This window comes from Aulonocara sp. 'chitande type north' Nkhata Bay, linkage group LG1, assembly GCF_057382095.1.
Source record: "Aulonocara sp. 'chitande type north' Nkhata Bay isolate Kocher_YH1m ecotype deep benthic linkage group LG1, A_spYH_male_GT1.1, whole genome shotgun sequence".
Lineage (NCBI taxonomy): Eukaryota > Metazoa > Chordata > Actinopteri > Cichliformes > Cichlidae > Aulonocara > Aulonocara sp. 'chitande type north' Nkhata Bay.
The window spans coordinates 21136228-21158611 of NC_141344.1; the positions used below are offsets into that span (position 1 = coordinate 21136228).

The 22384-nt window shown below is 41.7% G+C and overlaps 1 protein-coding gene and 1 non-coding gene across 6 annotated transcripts; both read left to right on the forward strand.

The window, feature by feature from the left end:
- Window positions 1-1191: 1191 nt before the first annotated feature.
- Window positions 1192-19336, forward strand: trim66 (tripartite motif containing 66). Of its 5 annotated transcripts, none has more exons than XM_086287898.1 (20): window positions 1243-3063; window positions 4923-5138; window positions 5387-5615; window positions 6295-6508; window positions 7802-7931; window positions 8259-8375; window positions 8484-8598; window positions 8845-8991; window positions 10043-10160; window positions 10374-11197; window positions 12497-12535; window positions 13016-13225; window positions 14306-14411; window positions 14508-14589; window positions 14683-14833; window positions 15399-16258; window positions 16357-16480; window positions 16756-16830; window positions 17474-17626; window positions 17738-19336. In XM_086287898.1, exons 3-20 carry the CDS (start codon window positions 5607-5609, stop codon window positions 17972-17974), a joined length of 3711 nt encoding a protein of 1236 aa, XP_086144024.1. In that variant the 5' UTR covers window positions 1243-3063; window positions 4923-5138; window positions 5387-5606; the 3' UTR covers window positions 17975-19336. The 5 variants fall into 5 exon arrangements, with proteins under 5 accessions (XP_086144041.1, XP_086144024.1, XP_086144015.1 ...); XM_086287907.1 differs by having other exon boundaries at window positions 1275-1321; XM_086287915.1 differs by lacking the exon at window positions 4923-5138 and having other exon boundaries at window positions 1192-1321.
- A 2451-nt stretch (window positions 19337-21787) lies between these two features.
- Window positions 21788-21858, forward strand: trnag-ccc (transfer RNA glycine (anticodon CCC)). The gene has a single exon. It is a non-coding gene; the product is annotated as a tRNA-Gly (tRNA).
- The last annotated feature ends 526 nt before the right edge of the window (window positions 21859-22384 follow it).

Below are 22384 nucleotides of genomic sequence, written 5' to 3' on the forward strand. Positions count from 1 at the left end.
ACACTTAATAAACAGAATGAAACCCAAAATATGTCAGGAAGTTAAATGTTGCAGCTGAATCCAACTCTTAGGTTGGTGGCTCTGTTACTTAAACATCTTTTTATTTTTAAACAGATTTTTCCTAATATTCATCTGAAATATGTCTAGGAAAAAAGTAAAAGGTGCAATAATTTCCTTTAAAATTGATTGCAGCTACAGTGGCATAAAGACATACTCAAAAAAAGTATCAAATTTAAAAATCAAGTAAAAGTATAAGGTCCTAAAACCACCAACATACTGCTAAAATTATGGCTGTACTTTAACTTGCGGACACCAAGGATATGTGCTGCTACATTGCCCACATCAGCAGGGCAAATAGGGTAAACTGGCCAAGTGGCTGCAGTAAAACGGTCCTGCAGATTATAGTATCAATAATTCAAGACCAGGAAAGGATGAGTGTGTAGAGTGATGCCTTAAATTGGGAATATACCTGCTACTTCTTTAAGCTGTCTAAGAAAATGTTTTAATGTTCTATTTGTGACCATTATGAACGCCGGCTTCACTCGCTTGACTGATTTAAAAAAGAAATATTTGAATGTTTTCACTGCTTTAATAATAAAGTATTCCATATCTTTATTTTATTTTAACTAGATGACTTTTAAAGTCATACATGTTCCTGATGTTGATGTTTGATGTGAGTGTTGAGATTTTAAATGAACCATTCACATGTCCGCTGAATTTCTGTACATTTAGTCAGGCACTAAAGTCATCTATGATTTTCAGATGCTTGCTTGATTTTAAAACGCTATCATGTTTTATAATGATAATGCACAACACTTTAAAAAAACATAGTTACAAAACGCTTCAGAGACCAAACACAATTAAACTATGAATTCCAGCTAATCTCCGAAATTTAACAGCTGAAATGATGCTGCAGTAACTCGGCGATAAAATGCGTAATATTTTATCACTGTTGCACCTTTTTTTTTTACTCAGAAATTGACACACGATTCCCGTTTTCAGAAAAATGTGGAGTTTTAAATTTTGGTCACGTTGATGATTTGTTTGTAATTTTGTAATTACGTGTTTATACATAATTTTGCATTTAAGTTTCGAAAGGTATTACACGTTAATATTTTGTATCGCTCAGTGACGGTGGGCTCTAATTGTAAACTTGCAGTCTTCTCGCCAAGTGTCACACTTCAGCCTTGAGAAACGTCAGAAGTATTGCAGGACTATAAAATCTCACGATTAACTGCGAGACTTGGAATCTCCAAAATTTTGTCCGGGCCAAAGAGCGACATCCGAAGGGGGATCAACACTCGGAGATGCTCGGGTCAAGGTAAAAGAAAAAAAGAAAAAGAAAGGATAAACTCTCTTTGTGCAGACGCAGGGCACAAGATGTGATGGGCAGGCTGACAGAAGCGGAGTTTCTCGGCAGACAGTCTCGTTTCCTCCGGACCAAAAACAACACTGTGACATCCTCACACGCGCGCACACTGATGTTTACCTGACAGGATGTTTTGCACGAGCCGTGCGCTTCGTGAGGGGATTTAATTTGTACACAGGCACAGTTTGTAGCTGCTTAGTGGTGGAAAGTATCCGTGTGTTTACTTTGTGTTTGCGTGCTGTCCTTCTCTGTGTTGTGGATTGCACCATGATGCCATGATAGGGGCGGAATCTCATGCGCACTTTCTAAAAAATAATATCACGCTCAGTGATGCGCTGGCTGCTGATGCAGAGGCAGGCTGTGGATGAAGGGGCAGGTACTCTGCGATGTCTCTGACGTGCTTGCTGTTGTTATTTGAAGAAGCTTTAATAAGGTGCTGACAGCACATCCATAAACAGATGGAACAGGTAGCCGAACGCGTAATACGCCAGAAGGAAAAATCACAGGAAATCCCGAATTCCCACAGCCTTATGCAGTGGGCTAATACAAAAACTACACATTACTGTTCACGCTTAATGTAAGTTTCCCACAAGGGTTGGGTGCTATTCAGATACGGATGTGCTGTTTTACATTGTTTACAGTTCAGTCATAATGTAACCTAAACACTAAACAGGTATTCATTGCAATAATTTGATGAACTTGTATTTATTATTAAGCTAAAACTAATTTTTTTAACGCCTCGATAAGATAAAGAGGGTAAAAAATTGATTCTTTCACAATTATACACCCCATGACTTAGTGGTGTGCAGAAACTTTTTGTTTGTTTAGTTTGTGGCATGTCCTGTGACTTGACTCACATAAAATAACTTCTGCACGGCTCTGGATTTCATATAGGCCAATTTCGTTTTAGAGGCCACTGGCTGTGATGAACTTCTCGATATGTTTTTCCTCTTATTTATTGCGTGAATTGAGCTCCTTATTCTGTAAGTTTTGCTATGAATATTATATTAATATTATACTTTTTTCAGTGAAGTTTAATTTCAAATGTTTTCTTTTGCTTCAATGTAAAGAAATGTAGTTTAATGTAAATCCAAATTAGCATTTGAGAAGCCTGCTAGAGGACCGCAGCTCCCAGCATCCTTAGTGCTGCAGAGCTGCAGCACCCTATAGTTAACAAATTTTAATACAATATTATTTTATGTTTTGCATATATATTATTATATATTAATGTTGTAGCATGTACTACTATAAATGAAATGCAGTGGTTAACCTATCGTGCTGTGCAAAATTCTCGAGCTACCCTTCCTTTCTTTATATTTTGGTAGGAAAATGGGAAATAGGTGCAATGATTTATTGAAACACATGCAAAAAAAAAAAAAAGCAAAAAACTGAGCTTTTACAATTTCAACAAGCTTGAAAGTCAATATTTGGCATGACCACCTTTCTTTTTCAACACAGTCTGAACTCTCTTAGGGACGATTTCTTGTAATTTAGTGTAATTACAATTCCTTTAGTGTTCAGGAATAGTTTTACAGGTTTCATAAGGATTGAAGATTCAAAGCTTCTCTTTGGATGTTGGCTGCCTTTTGTTTCATTCTCTGTCAAGATGATCTCACACTGCTGTTGTTGAGGCCCGGGCTCTGGGGAGGCCAGTCCATGACTGACAGTGTTCAGTCGTATGTTTTTCTATCCAGGTATGCTCAAAGGGTTTGCATTGTCATCCTGAGCTACGAAGCTGTTGCCAATCAGATGGTACTGCATGGTGGTTTAAAATCTGATGGTACTTTTCTGCATTCATAATCCCATCAAATCTGACAGAGCCTTCACTGTGTTTTACAGATGGCTCTAGACACTCACTGTAGTAAGTCTCTCTTGATCTCCACTATGCCTATTGACAATATTTGGACTATAAATTTCAAATTTCATCACTCCATAAGACCTGTTGCCACTGATTTTCAGCACAGTTTTGTATAATTTGGTATACCTCATTCATTTCTCCCTGTTTTCCTTTCTTAAAAATGACATGCTTCTACTGAGCTCATTTCTGATGAGGCTTTGCTTTGCTGGATATTTTCCTGTTTCTTAAGGACATGACTTTCAGATACTGTTCATCTGCTGTAGATTTTATGGTTTTTACCAGTTTTTTGGCTAATAGCTGTTTGAGAATCACCTTGTTGGTTCTTTGCTAAGTTGCCTGTTATGTAAACACAACACAGGTTCACCCCTTGAGGGGTGGTTCAGGAGTTTTGCACAGAACACTTAATTACAGACTACCTGTAATATCAACAGTATTGCCAGTGTAATGACGAACTGGGAATTTTTACTGTGCAGCTTTATGAGTCTTTTGCTAGTTCAGTGTTTTTGGATTTATGGCTTACATGCTGAGGCTGAACCGATGTCAGTAATATTACATTTGAATATTAAATTGTGTTGTTGGCACATGTGGAAAGTAGTTTATTAAGAAGGTAGCCATTGCAGCTAAAGAGCAATAATATGTGAGAGTTGTTCGTCTGCCTGCTTATTCTGCCCCCTGGTGACAAAAAAATTATAAACACCCCTTTAAAATAAATAACACTGAAAATAAATGTCATGTTATTTTATAGCCTATCAGCTATACCGGTTCAACTAGCCCACATTCAAAAGATAAACATGATGTGGAAAATATGTGTTTAAGACTTGTTTCTATCTTTAAATTAAATTGAGTTAGAAGGTCGGGATGTTTTTGTCACATGTGATGCCTTTTGTGAAGGAAGACTTTGTGCTTGATTAACATCTGATGAGTGAAAAGTGAAGACGTTTCTTTACTGTTCATGGATTTGGTAACAGTGAGTTGTTTGAAGGGAGGAATAGTAAAACAGCATGATAATTTCAGAGTGGTTGAAGATAATCCCGCTTTCTCTGTGACCTGATCACCTCAGTGTTAATAGATGTTACTCGGGAGGTGCTTTCAAGGGAGAGATCATAGCGCAGGTTTCTATAATTGTGACGTCTCCGGAGATGGTATGCGTATCTAGTGCCAGCTTAGCAGAGCAGGGAAGCTGGCGGGAGGTTTCAACGTGAGCGATAAACGCTGTGCAGGTTGCAGAGAAAGCGAGTGCGCAGTTTGAAAATGCTACAGAGCTGAGTGAACGAGACACAGGGTGCACCACGACTGGCTAATTGTGTTTCAAATTGGGTCTTTGAGTTCACAATGGGGAATGGGATTGCTCTGAGCTCCCCCGCTGAAGTATCCAAGGATGAGAAAGTTGTCAGATTTTTAGGTCAGACTGTAAAGGGTTGTTGTTAGGCAGATTTTCTCATAGGTCCAGATGCCACATTGGTTTAATTCAAAGCTTCTGGGTATTTGATGTGGAACTATTTTAAGTTTTGGTTGGTTTAAGCAGTAACCTCTTCTTTGGTTTCGTTTCTCTGCTTTTACACTATCTTGCAACTGTATCTTTGAAAGACATGCAAGTGTTATATTTATATTTATATTTTCTGTGTTCACATCTGTACTTCTTTACTTTCATTTTACAGTGCTCTGTTCATTTTAACGTCCTGATTGATTTTGTAGTTTTAGAAGGAATAGCAGGAGTGCATCCTAGTCCCATCAGAGCCTGACCCCGTTTCCGTGAGCTACGTTAGAGTGTAGCCCCTCTGGGACTTGTCCCCTCCTCGTGCTGACGAAGGGAAGAAGGCCACAGCTGGCCCATCCTAGCCCAGCTCAACTTAGCCTGACAAAACCTCAGCCTTGCATCACCTAATCCTGCCTGCTGCAAAGAACCTAAAGGTGCTTGCATTACAATTTCTCCTTCCCTGCTCATTGTAGGTCACTTGGTCTTCCTTCCTTTAATTTGGAAAGGCTTCCGGGGATATTTTGCCCTACAAAAAATAATTATGTTATCTCCCTAATTCCCAATTATTATGCACAGGCTTATTTAAGAAAAAGGATTAGATTTTCCCTCCCTTTTTTTTTTGTTGGCTGCACCAGCGAGCAGTGAATGAATATGAACATGACACTTCTCTCCTCGTCTGCAGTGAGGGGTCCTACACTTGGATGATCTGGGGGAGGAGAGAGCACAGTGAGCCTGTCATGTAAGCCGCCTCCTTTGGGGCCACCTCTCGGTGTACACTGCTTCCTGCCTCAGGTAGAAGCCTCAGTGTTTCTGCTGCTGAGGCGTCAGGCAGTTCTCTTTCTCCCTCTCCTCTTCACTCCCTCCCGCTGAGAAGGCAACACATCCTCTCGCAAAGCACGGAAATGGAGAAGGTAAGTTGTCGCATTTTTGAATCTTGTTTCCTATCTTTAATTTCTTTTTTGACACAACAGGAAATTATATTTCTTTCATGTGGCATTTTGTGCACCGTGCACTTTCTGTATAAAGCTGGCATGTTTCTTATGTTTGTGTTGCCCTCTTCTCAACCCAAAAGTCTTGTTAGATGTTTGGAATACTCCTACTGTTGTCTCTGGACTAGAGTTTCAAAAGCGGATTTTATCCCAGAGGTGCTGTTCACGGCTCCAAAATTAGGCAGGATCAACTATAGATGACAAATGTCCTGGCAAGGATACATTAATAAAAGTGAAAGTGCTTTGTTCTTATAGGTTCTGTGCTTTTATTTTGAAACTAAAGACGACATAAACAAGAGAGAGCATTTGAACATTTTATTGATGAAAACCAGCTTTTTTAGATTTCAGTGTTAGATATTTTATTGTGTTAGATAATCTCTTGGTTGGGTACTTATATTTATCCACACGAGTCGCTCTACAAAGACTCTCGGAGGCATTTGCAAGCATGCAAACGCATAACAGCTCCTTAAAGTGTGATTCCACCTTAAATGAAGCAGCAGCACAATTTTTTCTGACATGTCATGTGCCACCCCATCTTTTTAACACATTGTCATGTGTTTGTGTATTCGTTGTATGACTTAAGGCAAAGTTTCTCTTTCAGAGCTGCTCAGAGTGCACAGAGCCGACTCTTGCACAGAGTCTGTGTACGCTCTGCAACAAGTGGTTGTGTTACCAGTGCACAGATGTGCACCAGCATCTGAGAACCCCCAACACTTCCCAGTACATGGAATCACACCAGCAACAGAGGCCCAGTGCCACCCAGTTCCCAGAACTGCACCAGAGGGGCTCCAGCTCCCTGCCTCCTACTGGACAAGGCAAGACATTAGTTTGATTTGTTGGCTTTACAGACTTGTATAACACATTATTATATAGTTAGCAGGACTGGTGTCTTTTTGCAATGATTAATGCATGATAGCTGCATGTATTTCTATGCACCTGTCTTTAACACGTGTCTCAGTGCTCGGATGATTTCATTTTTGCTAATATTAGTGTTTTGCTATTTTAAGCCCATCGCGTATGTTTGGCAGCTTTGTTGCCAGCTGCTTTTGCACAAGTTGTCAAATCATAATGAGCACGTCCCAGACAGCATTATTGTGATGTGGGAGGGTTAGCATTTGGTTTGTGTACTTGTGAGAAAAACCGTGTGACAGCGCTGATAGACAGGATGTGGTCAGTCAGATCAGGCTGATGCACACAAGGTGATGCTCAGCTCTCTACCACAGAGATCTCTGATGATCTGCAGGCAGGAGGGGGGTTGGCTGAGGTGAGCCGGCCACCAGAGAGCAGTAGGGTACGTTTATTAGCATTATCCAGCTAATGTTAGATGGATTTTCTGTGCGCCAAAAGCTTCTTATATAGCGAGAGAGGTACAGGTGAGAAGCACTTTAGAGCGTGTGTATTAAAAGTGAGATGTTGCTAATGGTACTTCAAAAGCCAGTTGGACAGCAGCTGAAACACTGACATCTTTGTCACTAAACACTTTAACACATACAGTTGCAACCTCAGCTTCCTTCGGGTGCCACAACATTATTTTGGTGTTAAAGTGTAGCACTAGGTCAGCTTTAATAATGCTTGTCAACAAAACTGGTAACAGTTTTCTTCAGTTTTCTTCAGTTTCTTTTCATGTATGTTTAACGCAACAGTAAGAGCACTGACTGACATTTATTTTCAACATTTAAAAAAAAAGAAAAAGAATCCAGGTATAAGGTACAAGTAGAATTTATATTCAGACCATTAGCTAGCAGGAGAATAAACAACTTAAAGAACTGAGGCTTGGTCTGGTCAGCATGGCACTTTAGAGGCGACTTCTAAGGATTTACAGCTCTTTAAGTATTTCACATCAGCATATCTGTCCTATACTGATGACATTAAAAGACACTTTGGAATAATAAAAAGTGTTCATAACTTATCAAGAAGACAGTTAGAGGCTGTCATGTGATCCTGCATGCCATTTGAGCAAACTTTGAGCAAACAGGCTGATGACACTGCAAGTCTTTCTTTTCTTCTAATGTGTTTACTTTAATGCTGCGTGCTGTGGGCCTGACTGTGAACTGCCTGTTGACTGCTGCTCTGCCCCCCTCCCCCTCCTCTCTCTGTATGTCGTTCAGGCCCGGGGTCGTATCCTTGGTCCCTCCTCATGTGCCACTCTCACAGACAGGAGCCCTTGGAGCTTTTTTGCGAGTCATGTGACCTTCTGTGCTGTAGCAGCTGTCACCTGTCCTCCCACAAAAACCACAGGTCAGTCCTCAGATGCACAGCACAAGGACACTGCCGAGAAGGGCTAACCACAGGTTAAAAAAAAACTTCCTGTGAGCAGTAACACTCTTTAACTGCCTTGTCAGTTTTATCATCTATATCTGCATACACTACCCTTGGCCAGCCTAACATTCATTAAGTATTCATACCTTTTTGTTTTCTGTGATGTTAGAAAGCAGGAGGTGCTGCGAAGGTCACCTGCATAATGTCTTGTCCTCGGGGGAAACAAATTCAATTCTGGTGTTCGTCATGCTCAAAGAATAAATTAGTGAACTTTCTGGTGGATGCTGTGATCTCTCATGTGTTTAGGGTGGTGCAGATCGGAAAGGCCCTACAGGATCAGCAGTGGCTGTTTGAGAGTCTGATGGTTCAGGTGGAGGAGAAGAGGTCTGCAGTGGAGAACAGCGCTAAACAAATAGAGGAGAGGTTGGTTTTCATCCACACTGTCATTAAAATCCAATTTCTGAGCAACTTTGCCCACAAATGGTGGGTTAGGGAGGGACTGAGACATTTGCCCCCTTTCTGTCTTTCCAGGCTTCACGGAGTGAAGATTGCACACAGGAAGGCAGAGAACCAGATTAAAATGGCAAAGATGATTATGATGAACGAGCTTAACAAACGAGCCAACCTATTAATAGAGCAACTGGAGGTAATTACTTTCTCTTTCCATCTAATCATCTTGCCGGCCACAAATCTACACGCAAAGAATCTGTAACTGCCACGATGCCGTCGCTAGCTCGTGATAAGCTGTCGCAGCTGCTTAAACCGACATCCCAGCACCTACATCTGTCAAAAGCTGTCTGTTGATTAACCTGCAGTCCAATCACAAGGCTTGCCTTCTGCAAGTAAGGACACAAAACTTCATGTTTACATTTGTTTTTTTAATTTTCTGCAGAAGATTGCAGAGGGCTTCCAGCAGCGTCTGGAGGACCAGCTGCAAGGGGCAATAGAGATATGTGGCCAGCTGGACCATATTCAGAAGTTCATCACCTGGGCTATGACCCATCACTGCACAAGCCCGGTGCTCTTCAGCAGAGCTCTGGTATGCATATGAGACAGTTAACAGACGTCGTCCCGCACATGCACACGCACACACACAAAGTCCGGTCCTGTGAGAGAAGTGATAATTAATTTCTTGTAAAGTAGAACAACAAGTGTGAAGTCTCTTTTTATCGTCTTTGAAAAAGAAGCCACACATTTACATTTAAAGGGGAACTCCAGTTGTACTTGAAGGTCAGTTTGCTAGAGATTACTTTTTTTTTGAAGGAGCAGCCTGAGAAAATTGCTGAAGTTGTGTTGCTGGCTTTAGTTCAGCATGAGAAAGAAAGAAGGCTCCGTGTGCTCTGTACTGGCAGCCTGGAGTTTGACATTTACCCGTTAGGTGGGGTTTAAAAATAGAAAAGCTGCATGATAAGCAGTGCAGGATCCACTGTTTTGGGAGATTCGCCTCTTTGTGGAAGTCCAAACTAAACCACTTAAGTGTTCTTTTAAACTTATTTTGCATCCATTTGTCTTTCTGGTCTCATGATTTGTATGGAGACACATCTGTCCACTGACTCTTTTGTCACGTAGTGGTGTAGTGGGCAGCTTGGGGCCTTGTGCATGGACCTCAAGCTGCCCACCGCATCACTTTTTCGCATTTGTCCCAGTCCAAATCATGCTCTTTGGGTTAACTGGTGCCTCTAAATCAGCTCATGGATGTGAATCAACTGGAAATCTGTCTTGAGTGTAGTCCACCTCTTGCCCTATCATAAAAACCTTTATATGAAGTCCACTTTAACAAGCATGTTTTATCCCTTGTGTTGATTTAGTTTATTATAAAAAACTGAATGACATATTTTTAGTGAAAGGAACAAAGGAAATGCATAATCATCTACAAATACATGCTGGAGTTTTCTTCCTGTTAAAAGGGAGTTTTTTCTTCCCATTGTCACCGAGTTCTTGCTCACAGCGGGTTGTCTGATTGTTGGGGTTTCCTCGCTATCATTTAATGGTCTTTACAATCTAAAGTGCCTTGAGGTGACTGTTGTTGTGATTTGACCCTAAATGAATAAAGTTGATCTTCCATCTTTTTCATATTTCCTTTCCTGCAGATTTCACTCCAGATGCAGCAGCTGCTTGAGGCGTCACACCACTCAGATTCTTGGAGTCCTGTGAAGATAAAATTCAACTGGGATGCTAGTTACTGGACGAAACAAATTTCCTGTTTAGGTAAAAATCAATCCGTTAATGCAAGAAGACTTTTTTTAAGAACATGTTTTTCTAGGAGAAACCTCCTCACTCAAAAAAAAAAAGTTAAGTAGGCACAAAAGGAACCGTAACTATGTATATCTGTTTGATAATTAATCAGCATTATTTTGATGCATGACATGTGAAATACTATCTCTGAAACCGGGCTCTCACTGTGACTCTGTTACTCTGCAGGTCAGCTGACTGTTGAGGGGGGAAACTGCGCTTATCCCCCAGGGTTGGCCTGCTCCAGTATTATGAGACCCCAGCCCATTACCTGCTTGACTCTGCCACCAGTGTTTCACAGAGGACGAGAGCCGGGCTGTGGGTACCAAGCCTGCTGTGAGCCTCAGATGTGCTGCCTTCATGGCATTCATTCGCAGCCAGATCTTCCCAGTCTGGACAAAAGCCAGCTGGACACCACACTTTATAACTCCAGCTGTGCTCAGCCGGCTCATATTTCTGCTTCCCAGCACCAGAACCAGCAGATCCAGAGGTTCTGGGACCAGGAGAGTTCCTTGCAGCGTCCTCCACCTGCATCACCTGTCCCAAACAGAAGGCACAATCAGCTCAGCCGCAGCCGAGCATCTGCATCTCAGCCACAAGCTGCTGACTCACAACCACATTCTCAGTCTAAGTCCTATCTTTCTCATCATCAACACCGCAAAGAAGTTCTTCCAAATACCCAGGCTCGGCTAAGTGCAGAGCGTGGGAGACCAAACCGGCGTCGGGGGAAGCTATCGACCAGCAGATCTCTGCAACAGGAGCTCAGCTACACGGCTCTGGAAAGGGATCCAATGAGTGAAGAGAACCGGGTGGAAACGCATCGTGTGGAGGAGACCTGTGGACAAATAGCGGTTGCTGAAAGGAGGGAGATGTTGGATCAAGAGCTACAACAGGGCAGGAGGGTGCAGAGTCCTGTCCAACAGCAGCAGCTGCTGCTGTGTTTATCAGGTGTGAGAAAAGAGCAAAAGAGGACCAACTCTGCACTGACCGTCAAAGACCACAGAGATGCCAGGGTGAGAAATTAAGCTAAAAATGGAACCTCACCAACAGAGGATATTGCAATATAATATATACCCATATGCACATGCATTAAAAAAAAGAGCTGAAGCTACAATATATTAAAAAAACAAGATGAAAAAGACAACAAACAAAAAATGTGTGTTAAAGCAAAAGATTATACAAATGAAACAGAAATCTCTTTGCTGTCGTGTCAGGAAGGGCGACCAACATAGAAATCTGCCAAATCAAACATGGCGACACCTTGAGAATAGCCGATCAGCTAAAAATAGCGTTTTATGTACAGTGTGCTTCTTGTACGCTCCTCGTTGTAACAAGAAAATTCTGCTTAAATCCAGCTTCATAAAGCTTCTTAAAAGCAGCAGAGTTGCGAACATTGTTTGACAGTTGGCCCTCAGATGAAAGCGAGCCATGCGGTGGGATTTTTGTGCACCTCAGCCTTCGGTTTTTCACTTCACACGTGGTTCTGCAAAGTTTCTAGAGGCTCAAGCGAAGTTTTTAACCCTGCTATGGTAAACCACACAAAGCTGTTTATATGTGCCTCTCAGAACCCGCTACTGTTTGGTCAAGCCTATTTCCTGTGAAAACAAAGACGTTCAAACACTTGCTTACACAAAGGCACCAAAGCCTGCATTAGAAATTGCTTAATGACGGGACGTTTAAGTCGAATGAAAAGCTCGGAGAGCCGCGATTTACGCGTTTTGAAAGGGCTATTGTATATTTTTAAAATATTGACATGTAGACGAGTGTTGGAGCGTTTGAGGCGGCATTCAGTTTTAATTAATATCCATTAACAATTGAAACCAAAAGCAACACTTTATATTAATGCCAGAATGATCACTTCCCACAGCTGACAGCTAGCCTCAAAAACAGATGGCGCAACAGAAAGCTGCTCTTGCTTTCAAAAAGAAGGGATGATGGGAAAACAAAAGAGCTGCTCTGACAATTATAGCCGAGCACTTCAATGCATGCTTAAATCCAGGAGCTCGCTGTTCATCATAATCACTCGTGATGCCAGGGGTTTTAGCAGCCGCATAATCGCCCTTCTTTAAAAATTCTCAAGATGGGTGATTACTACCACAAAGATATGTTATTTTTACATTTTCAAGTCACAGCATCTGAAAGTGATATAAAGCCACTTGGGCACAGTCATTTGTGTACTTAACCTGTCATTAATGAGTCGCTGAGGGAATAGTGTGAGCTGCCAGTTTTTTAGTTCTGGTTTGCACTGAGATAAATTCCCATACCCCTCCGTGATTCCAGAGAGAAGGATTATAGTCTATTTTCCTCTACAGCCTGAATCCTGCATACGTTTCCCAGGGGGCATAGATCAGGTGAGTGTTTTAATCGCATGATACTAAGGAGCATGTGCTTGGTGTCAGCCTGGCCTGAAAATGTGTGATGGTGTACCGGAAAAAGAGACACAAGCCAAAGTGTTTAAAAAAACCTTTTGGAAGACTTGGATCAGTAAACTGTAATATATGAGAGAAACTGTGAGAGTGGTGGCTTAATCAAAGGGCCACACTGTAGCTCTCGGGTTGAATTTACATATGATAATTGGTGTGATATCCAAAGCTTTCATTGCTCCAACAATAACACTAATATATTCAACATGTTTGTAAGGATTGAGGTGTTCCCTGAATAGGCTCTGAGTGATGTTTTTGTTCATTTGGTGTGTGCCCGTGTGTGTCCATCCACTTTTTTTTTTGTCTCCTTTCAGTTTTTAATGGCATGAACAGGTGCACCTGTGCATGCAAGGCTGCTTGAAACCCCAACTCAGTTGTGTGTGTGGATATATTTATGTTTTTTGACAGAGATCCACATCCCTGGAGGTGACAGTGGCAGCCCACGAGTGTGTGTCTGATGTGCAGAATAGCAGCAGGCTGAGCACTGGCTCGGTGTGCTCGAGGAGGAAGAGGCGCTCCCAGAGCATCCCGACAGAACTGGCAGCCCCGTCCGCCAGCCCTTACGCCGAAAGGCCCACAGGATGGGCTCGTAGCCTAGAAGCGGGAGCTGCAAATAAGGTAACCCCGCATCAGAATATGATTGCACGTGGGGAGGCTGAGCTGTCAGGGAGAATAGGACTGATCACAGTTAGGAGGTGCACTCGCCACATGTGTGTTCAGCACTGTCATCTCTGGTGATACACAGTTCCACAATAAAAACTGTAACTCCAAAACTAACTAGAGGCGAAAACAATACCAAGATCCACTTTGCATCGATGGACTAAGATGCTCAGTTGTCACTAGGTTGCTGTTTTTCAAGCGCTTTTAAGAATTCATCTGCCATGTGAAGAAAGAGCAAAGCCTTCTGGAGGTGCAGAAAGAGCAGGATAAAAGGAATGCAGAGTTAGAAAGAAGTGAGCTTAGCACACCTGTGCACGTGTAAAGCCCACTTCTCATCTCTGCTTGAGCCTAGCAGCTTAGGCGAAATCAGCTGCTCTTGGCACGGTGCACCCACACCTCTGATTTGGTGCTATGCATATATTGGAGGTGCTCAATTTGATAAGGCGGGAGAATGAAAATGAGCAAGGGAGAAAGAATACAAAACGATGGTTCTGCTAAATCAGTTTTAATAGTTAAATTCCCAACGTCTGACAGAGAGTGCGATACTAAATCTGTGCAGTACTCTTGTAAAAAAGGAAAAAATAATAAAATCTGTGAGGCGTTTAGTTGAACAGTTTTCTCAGGAGATAAGCAAGGGAATGAGGAGCCCATTTTTCCAATCATTTTTGACAGTTTCTGTCATTTGAAAAATCGTGTGCTTGTAGAAACCTGCAGGAGCCATTATTTGGTTTAACAGCATATTTTGCTGCTGGAGTTAATGACTAAGATGGTGCTGGAGTTTTTTATTGCTTGATGGGGCAGGGATAGCTCAGTAGGTAAAGTGGTTGCCCCATGATCGGAAGGTCAGGGGTTTGAATCCCCTGAACGGCTACCCTGAGGTACCCCTGAGCAAGGTACTATCCCCACACGCTGCTCCCTGGTGGCTGCCCACTGTTTCACTGAGTGAATGGGTTAAATGCAGAGAAGAATTTCCCCATGGGGATCAATAAAAGTGTACATTATTAAAAGAGTTTTACTTAATGCTTATTCTGATTTCAGTATTACGTGCTGGATCCCAGACAGAGGAGAGCATCAGATGGGGTGCTCTGTGTGGCCAAGGAAACTTCAACTGAACCTCCTTTAATGTCCTATAAGACAGAGCCAGGTGGTTGAAAACACTCAGAGATTTTTTTTTCTTACATAGTCAATAAAAAAAAAACACCTCACATTTTCAACTGCTTGAATTCTTCATACTTTTTAGATCACCCCATCACTTACGTAAATGAAGAGACTGGTTTTGATGCCAACAAGAAATGCAGCTTCTCAAGTAACAGCAACAGCAGGTATGTATTGTCTTAAAAAAATGAAAGATCAGTCCATGCACAAATCATGAAAACAGCTTGTTAACCTATTTTTACATCCCTCTAAATTAATAGTGATGTTCAGAACGACTCTGCAAGGCCCAGGGTTCCAGTCATTTGCCTCGAGCGTCTCAAAATACTCGTGTCTCAGCTCCCACCACACGGACGAAGACAGAGTGACCCTCTACCTGCCAGTGGGACGGATAAGAGCGAAACCCTCCCTCAGGTGTGGTGCATTTGTTTCATTCAAAACAAGAAGGGAGATGTTTTAACCCTTTAAACCCTAACCCGTCACGGTTAGCATTGTTAGCAAGGGTGGGCAACTCCAAGCCTCGTGGACCGGTGTCCTGCAGGTTGTAGATCTCACCCTGGGTCAACACACTTGAATCAAATGATTAGTTCATTACCAGGCCTCTGGAGAACTTCACGACATGTTCAGGACGTAATTTAGCCATTTAAATCAGCTGTGTTAGATCAAGGATACACATAAAACCTGTAGGACACTGGCCCTTGAGGCCTGGAGTTGCCCACCCCTGGTTTAAAGGGTAAATTAGGTTAGGGTTTAAAGAGTTAGAAGCACCATAGCAGGCATATAATTAGCTGTCACCACACCATTTATTTCATTTGTTTACTTGGTTATGGCTAAAGTGTGTTGGCTAGTAAGCTTTAGGGGTAATTTAGGATGACCCTGGCTAGCTGCTGTCCTCTGTAGTATTTATGCACGAGGGTTTTAAGAGATTAAACTGTAATATGAAAAAAATCCCTTCCTTTCTCTTCTCTGGTAAACACAGGGAATAACAGGAGAATCTGAGACTAGTGGGGCCACCCGCGTGCTTGCAGCACCAAAGCGACAAACTTGTAATGAGTCCACCGCACAATCAGACTGCAGCGACAGCAACATAGGGGTACCTGTTCCTCGTAAAGAATCCACACTGCTCTCCGCTGACTCTGAATATGTGGCACCAAGTTTCTATGAACTGGATCTGGATTCTGACTCTGATCCCAGGTCAGTGTCAGAGGAAGCAGTCATCTCTCAGGCTGATTCAGACCCACAGCTTGACTCAGATGCATCACCAGATTCTGACCCGAATGCACCGTCTTCATCTGAGGCTGAACTGGAGTGTAGAGCTGAGCAGAAGTCTGCAGAGATGGGGCTGTGTGGCGACTCAGAGCCAAGTCTGGAGTATGAGGCAGATCCAGAATCAGATGCGGGACCAGACGGCCGAGGGTTGGATGCAGATACAGAATCAGGTGATGCTGAAACGGAGTCCGACATCCAGCCTGTATACGACCCCACTTTTCAGGGCGAGACTGATTCTGACGTGGTCTCCGATCAGCCTCCAGACTCTCAGGGCTCTGTGGCATCTGAGCTCGATGTAGACTCTGAACCCGAGCTGACCACCGATGACCCGCAACCGCTTCGCTCTGACCTGGATGAGGAGATCGGTCCAGGTCAGAGGCCGCTCCTGATTGCAAATCCCGTTGTTCCCGGAGACACAGAGGAAGTCCAGACTGAGCAAGACAGCACAGAGTTGGAGAGTGAGGATTTTTGTGCCGTTTGTCTGATCGGAGGAGACCTGCTATGCTGTGATCGCTGTCCAAAAGTCTTCCACCTCTCTTGCCATATCCCCCCTTTGCCGACCTTCCCCTCGTAAGCTCACGTGAAATTTCAGCACAATCCTCACACCTCCTGTTAAACAGTTTACATAAAGCTGGTACTGCTAATCTAATGTGTCTTCCCTCATTCAGAGGTGACTGGGTGTGCACCCTGTGCAGAGATGTTCTACACCAAGGTGTCGAATACAACGGTGACAATGAGAGAGCATCTGGAGAAAATGCATCAGCAAATTTGCTATCTCCATGTGACCAGAAAGTAGGTCAATTCATAAGAACAAACTTATTTATAGCAATCAATTTGATATGTTATAGAGGGTAACACAGCTGTCACTCATATTACCCGAGGGGGTTCATCTAAATGCTAAAAAAATCTCCATAAATATCATGACTAACGAGTGTTTACGTACTTATCAAAATGGCTATAAAAAATGTATGTGGCAATAACTAATGTTTTTTTTAGTTTTTCTTTAACTGTGATCCTTCTCTTTCTGTCGCGCCAGTTTTCATTCATGTTTGGCTGAATCTTTGCAGAAATGTGAGCGGCTGACACTTCTGATCCTCAGTAACATCCTGAGTGCGCCATTCCAAGAGCCCGTCAGTCCACTCGTAAGCTAATCAACATTTTCTTACAGTAAAGTTAATTTATTTTTGCAGAATATATTTATGTTTTCATTATACTTACAGACACATAGTAGTTAAGAGTTTTACTACCAGTCTAAAGTTTCCCTCATGGGTTTTATATGTAACACAGCTCTGCTCACATTCAGTTTTTGCCCAAGTGAGTGAATCCTTAGAGCCTTAAAATTGTGCTGAATACATTTTCTTCTTCATAAAGTATTTACGAAGCTCATTTTATATGATATTTGAGGCATGCTATAATTGTCATTCATGCCTAAATCAGCTTACACTTATCTATTTATGCAACATTTCATTGTGCATTGTGTTTAAGCTGTTTTGTAACCCATAAACAAAACTTCAACAGAGAAACAGGTCACCTCCATGTTACCATATGCTATCAAAGGTCTTGAGTATCTAACTTAGTTTAAGACTGCGATGCAAGCATGCACCCTGTGCACAGGTAGAAGCACGTCTGTCACAATGATACATAATGGAGCTCATGCAACATTAATGTGATGCATTTTGAAGAGCAGAGTGCTCCTGAGATAATTAAATTGGAATTGGTTTTAGAGAACCAAAGTGGCTGGGGGGATAATATAAGAGTCTTAAATGCCACTGCTTTCTCACACAGGCACGCCATTACTACCAGATCATCAAGAGGCCAATGGACCTGTCTGTGATCAGGGCCAAGCTGAGCAAGGGGAATACCCAGTGTTACAGCTCACCTGATGAGTTTGTGGCCGACATGTATCTCATGTTCCGCAACTGTGCAAAGTTCAATTACGTAAGTTAAAAGTCTAAATTCTGCTTGTTTCTGTGTATATACATCAGTCTCGATATCATCACTGGTCACTACTTTACTATAATTACTGCCCCCCCCCCCCCGTCATTGCAGCCTGACTCTGAGGTGGCCCAAGCAGGCCGCAGCCTCGAGGCCTTCTTCACCTCCAACCTGAAGGAAGTTTTCCCAGGCAGAGTCTTCCCCATGGCTGAGGTGGATTCAGACAGCGATGAGTACGACGAGGCTTACAGGACCACTGAGAGCGGGTTCCCTTGGCCAGAGAGAAGAGAGCAGTGCCACAGGAAGAGGAAGAGGAGGCAGTCTCTCAAGTCGAGGAGGCATCATTTCTAATTAGAGCTTAATAGTGCGCAACCATGGCAGAAAACATGTTATTTCTGTTTATAAATATGCTGTTTTTTTTTCATTTAGCAGCCAGAGGGAATGCACCAGTGTTTCTAAAAGCAAGCCAACCTTGTGGTTTGCAGTGATATGACAGTACTGCCATCTGATGGCAGCTAAACATGCGAAAATAGGATTGAGAGTAGTAACTAATGCAGGAGTCATTATTATCCATGCAACTCATCGGAGGGGCTGAGTGCGAAAATGGAAATAAGTGAAGGTCACATTGTATAGGTTACGCAGTCATACCTCTGTGGATCTCGGTTTGTTGCTTCTACAGCCATGTAGTGAGGTGATGCTGTAATACTTCCTTTATCATGTCATATTTTGCCGGCTAAGCATATGCTCCTGATACACTGCACTGCTTGCTATTTTCTGCTAACATAAAATACCTTATATATCTTTCATCACATGCTTTTTTTGTACAGAGGATGCTGTAGTTGGATGCTTATTAATCGCACTTTGCATCTTTATTAAGTGGACTTTTTCAGGCCATCATAGCCCTGATTATACGCAGTACTCTGAAACTTTGTCGGTAAATTCTGTACTTACCATATTCACGAGTTTCCAAATCATTTATGCACGTGTCACTGTATAAACTTTTATTTTACTATATGAATGATTGCAGGCAATTAACATAGGTTTGATCATTGTTATAATTATGTGTGTCAGTAGCCTTTTTTGAAAAGCAGCAGCAAATTGTTTAGATTAGAGGAAGACAGGATGTGAGAGATCGTGGGCACCGTAAGCACTGTTAGAGCTCACCGGGGCATTTTTATTATTGGAGAATTTAATATCTGGAGCAAACAGTTCATGAAATGTAAAATTTCACATTTAGCTAACAGATAAGTTTGTGTATGTATATTGCAAATTATTTCTCTTGGAGCAAAATCTTCCACTCTTCTCTTATCGGGATGTCTCAGGCTTACTGAAAGTCTAAGGTGTTGTTATCTTTGATTACTGATGAGTATAAAAATGTACTTGCTGCTGTGTGTAGAGAATTACTGTCGAAAGGAAATGCATAATTTTATAAAAAAAACGCTGTAGCGCATTTCCTGTTTTTAACTATGCTGTACTTGGTTCCTGCAGCTTAATATACGCTTTGTGTGACTCATGGCGATGGATGTACAAAAGTAGCGAATGTATAGTATGTAATGCTATTCCTTTTGACATCAGTAGATCTAATAGGCGTAAGGGGAAACTGCCATAGTTGCTGTCACTGTTTCAAGAGAAATGTTGTCTTTTTTCCTTTTTTGTAACTGTAATTATAAATGCACAAATATTAATATCAATAAAACGCATTCATGAAAAAAAGCATGTTAGCATTCTTATTTAAGATACAGTACTGCAGAAAAGTCTGGACTCCCCTGTCATTTCTTTATATTTTGCTTCCAAGGAGCCTGACTTTCTTGTAACTTTTATGGTGGTCTTGAGAGATAGTTCTTTTTTTGGACACTGGCCGCTTTTCTCCTCATTTTACATGTTTGCTAAGCCACTTAAAACTGACCTATGAATCATTTAAGCATAAAAAAGCACCTAACTCAAGGGTTAATCAGTGTTGTGTCTACACATAACAGATAACTTAGCAAAAAAACCCATTTAAATTGTATATTTAAGCACTTTGTTACTAGCAGCCTGTCAGAAAAACACATTTCCCCCTAATTTTATTTAGTTTGAGCTATAAAAGCAAAAAATAACGCAATTTAAAAGGCATAAAAAAGCAACAGCAAGGTGATTTCCAAAAAATGGGAAAGTGGAGGGGAAAAAAATCTACAGCAGATGAAAGCCGTGTTGTTTAGAAGAAATCCAGACACGAGACCTGTCTTATCTGAAACAGTCTCAGTGGAAGGGTGACTGTCAAGAAGTGGTTCTTAAGGAAGGGGAATGGGGAGAAAAGACGTATACAGGGACATATTACAAACTGCAAAGCAGGTTAAATGCTGGATCAAAACGAAGCAATGTTAACTTTATATCAAAATCCTGTCACTGCCATGTCACATACAGTCCGAGGTTATGGGTGTTTTATAGCTTCATTAATGGTGTGTGGAAGGGTGGTAAGAGTGCTCAGAATTACACAGCCGAAACTGCAAAAATATTCAGAAAAGACTCTTTTATTACTTCTAAAACCTTCGTGACATTTAAAATATTTGGTTGAATAATCTCTCAAACTGCTTTGATGCAACATAAAGTAGAGAGAGATTTTTTTGTGAGCGGACAGAAGTTTTAAGAATTAATCAGATGAGACTAAAGAACTAAAAATTGTGTAATTAGTCACACTTGTTTCCTTGAGATTTGACAGTCTTTTTGCTCTGAAGTAGTTTTTTTTTCTTCAAAGCAGCCACTATCATCGGCCTGTACCTATGATTGTAACCCAAACCTTCAGTTCAATCTGTCAAATGTAAGAAAGCAATCAGTCTAAAGGTTAGTAGCTCCTGGAAGCCTGCGAGCAGGGCAAAATGCACATCACCATGAGTTTTACGAGTTTCTTTTCACATTTGTTTTGAATATTCCCGAGTCATAAATCAGTTAGCATGCATCATTTGAAGTTTTATCTTTTAGTTTTACGTAATGAAATGCTTCTTAAAACCCATCGCTTCTTTGCCCTGATGTATGTAGAAGTGAGTCATGCAGACAGCACCGCCCACCTAGTCTGCACGGTTCTTAAAAGGCTCTTTCATGGCCACTTCAAACAGAACACCATCAGAACACATAGCATGTAATAATGAATCTGATTGTCTGGAGAGCATTAAAGAGAGAGAGGGAGAAGTAACTTGCTGGACTCTTTCGGCAGCACAGACGTGATGTAACCCTTCAACGTGGCCCAGGAGACATTGCTGGCTCCTGCCTCGCGTCACACAAACTGTGGAGAAAAAAAGTTGCGATGTTTTAATTGCATGTGAAAAAAAAACATTTAAAAAAGTTAAAAACAAAACAATCCTCATATTTAAAAGTAGAAGTTCAAGAGTTCTAAGTGTCATAGAATTCACTTAACATAGGATTTTCTGCATCAGGATATTTGTTTTAGTTTTAATCAGACAATGGAAGGCGAGATTCATCGTAGGGATTTTAAGGGTTTCCTGGAGAGAGAAGGACATTTAACAGAAGCCCCCTGGTGATGCATTAAAGTGTTAGCGTTGTAAAAATAAAATAACAACCCCCCTCTTGGTGCAAGTTGCAGTTTGACTTCTGTGACTTTTGTAGTTTGCTGCAAAAAGCCTGTGCTTTAAGAACAAAGAAGAAAGTTCTGTTTTTACATTACACTGCTTATCCTCCTCTCGAGATCAGTCTGTTTTTTTTATTTTTAACCAACACACACACACAGCAATAATTGTTATATGTACACTATTTTGGTCAGGAGGCCTCTTGCTATGTTTTATTTGTGAACAAGGCTTGTGACCTTTCAGTCTTCAGTCTTCACGTAAAACATCACATGATAATAATGAGACACTTCTGTGACCTTTGGTGAACAATGAAAAGGGCAGACAGAAATGCAGTGAGAGAAAAACACGAGCTGGAAAGTGACGCAGGGAAGTTTGGAGTCTTTTAGTGCTGCAGGGGGCAGAGAGGGGATCTAAATTGTGTGCCTTGCTGAGGTTAACTGGCACGTTACACCTGGAAACATCTGCTGGCATTTTATAGTCTTGGTAATGTGCCTGTGTGTGTGTTAGCCATAGATTCTGTTTATGAGAACTCTGAAATTCAGAGCTGACAATTCCACAGACCTCACATCCACCTTAAGGAGTCTTTAAGGTTGGTGCATCTCGAGCATCGCTGGTGTAGTGGTATCATGCAAGATTCCCATTCTTGCGAGCTGGGTTCGATTCCCGGGCGATGCATTTTAAGGGTGGCGGTAGCTCACTTGGCAGAGTGAGTTGCGTACCAATTGGAAAATAAGGTCGATCAGTTCTCGACTCCTTCTCCTCATGCTGAAGTATCCTTGGGTAAGAAATCGAACTCTAAGCTTCCCCTGATGTGTCTGTATGTGCATTGACAAGAGTTTTGGAAAACTTAAGGTCGAGGTCACTGAGATTTGAACTGGTGTGAGCTTTTTAGTAGCACCTATGGTATTAATGTGAAAATCCTACATCACCTCGTTGAGGTAATGTGTTCACAAAGTGGGGTAACGGGTAAAAAGGCGCTTCACAAAAGGTGATGATAGATGTTTCTGAATGGGATGAAGCATAATTAGATGTGGTTTTATTGTGTGACACAAGCACATTTATCAAATCATCTGTTGTGCATAATAATCTTAGAGGTATAAATGTCCTGCCTTTGTTTTAGGCTGCTTGTCAGTATTGTGTTGCGTGACTTTTCTGCCAAATCCTTAAATTTTAGCACTAACTGAAGAGTGGTAGAGATTTT

What these genes read in the sequence shown, in the direction of transcription:
- trim66 (XM_086287915.1), top strand. An exon ending in TATTAATAGAGCAACTGGAG is followed by an intron (nt 8,599 to 8,844) that starts GTAATTACTTTC and finishes AATTTTCTGCAG; the next exon opens with AAGATTGCAGAGGGCTTCCA. An exon ending in TCAAGTAACAGCAACAGCAG is followed by an intron (nt 14,590 to 14,682) that starts GTATGTATTGTC and finishes CTAAATTAATAG; the next exon opens with TGATGTTCAGAACGACTCTG.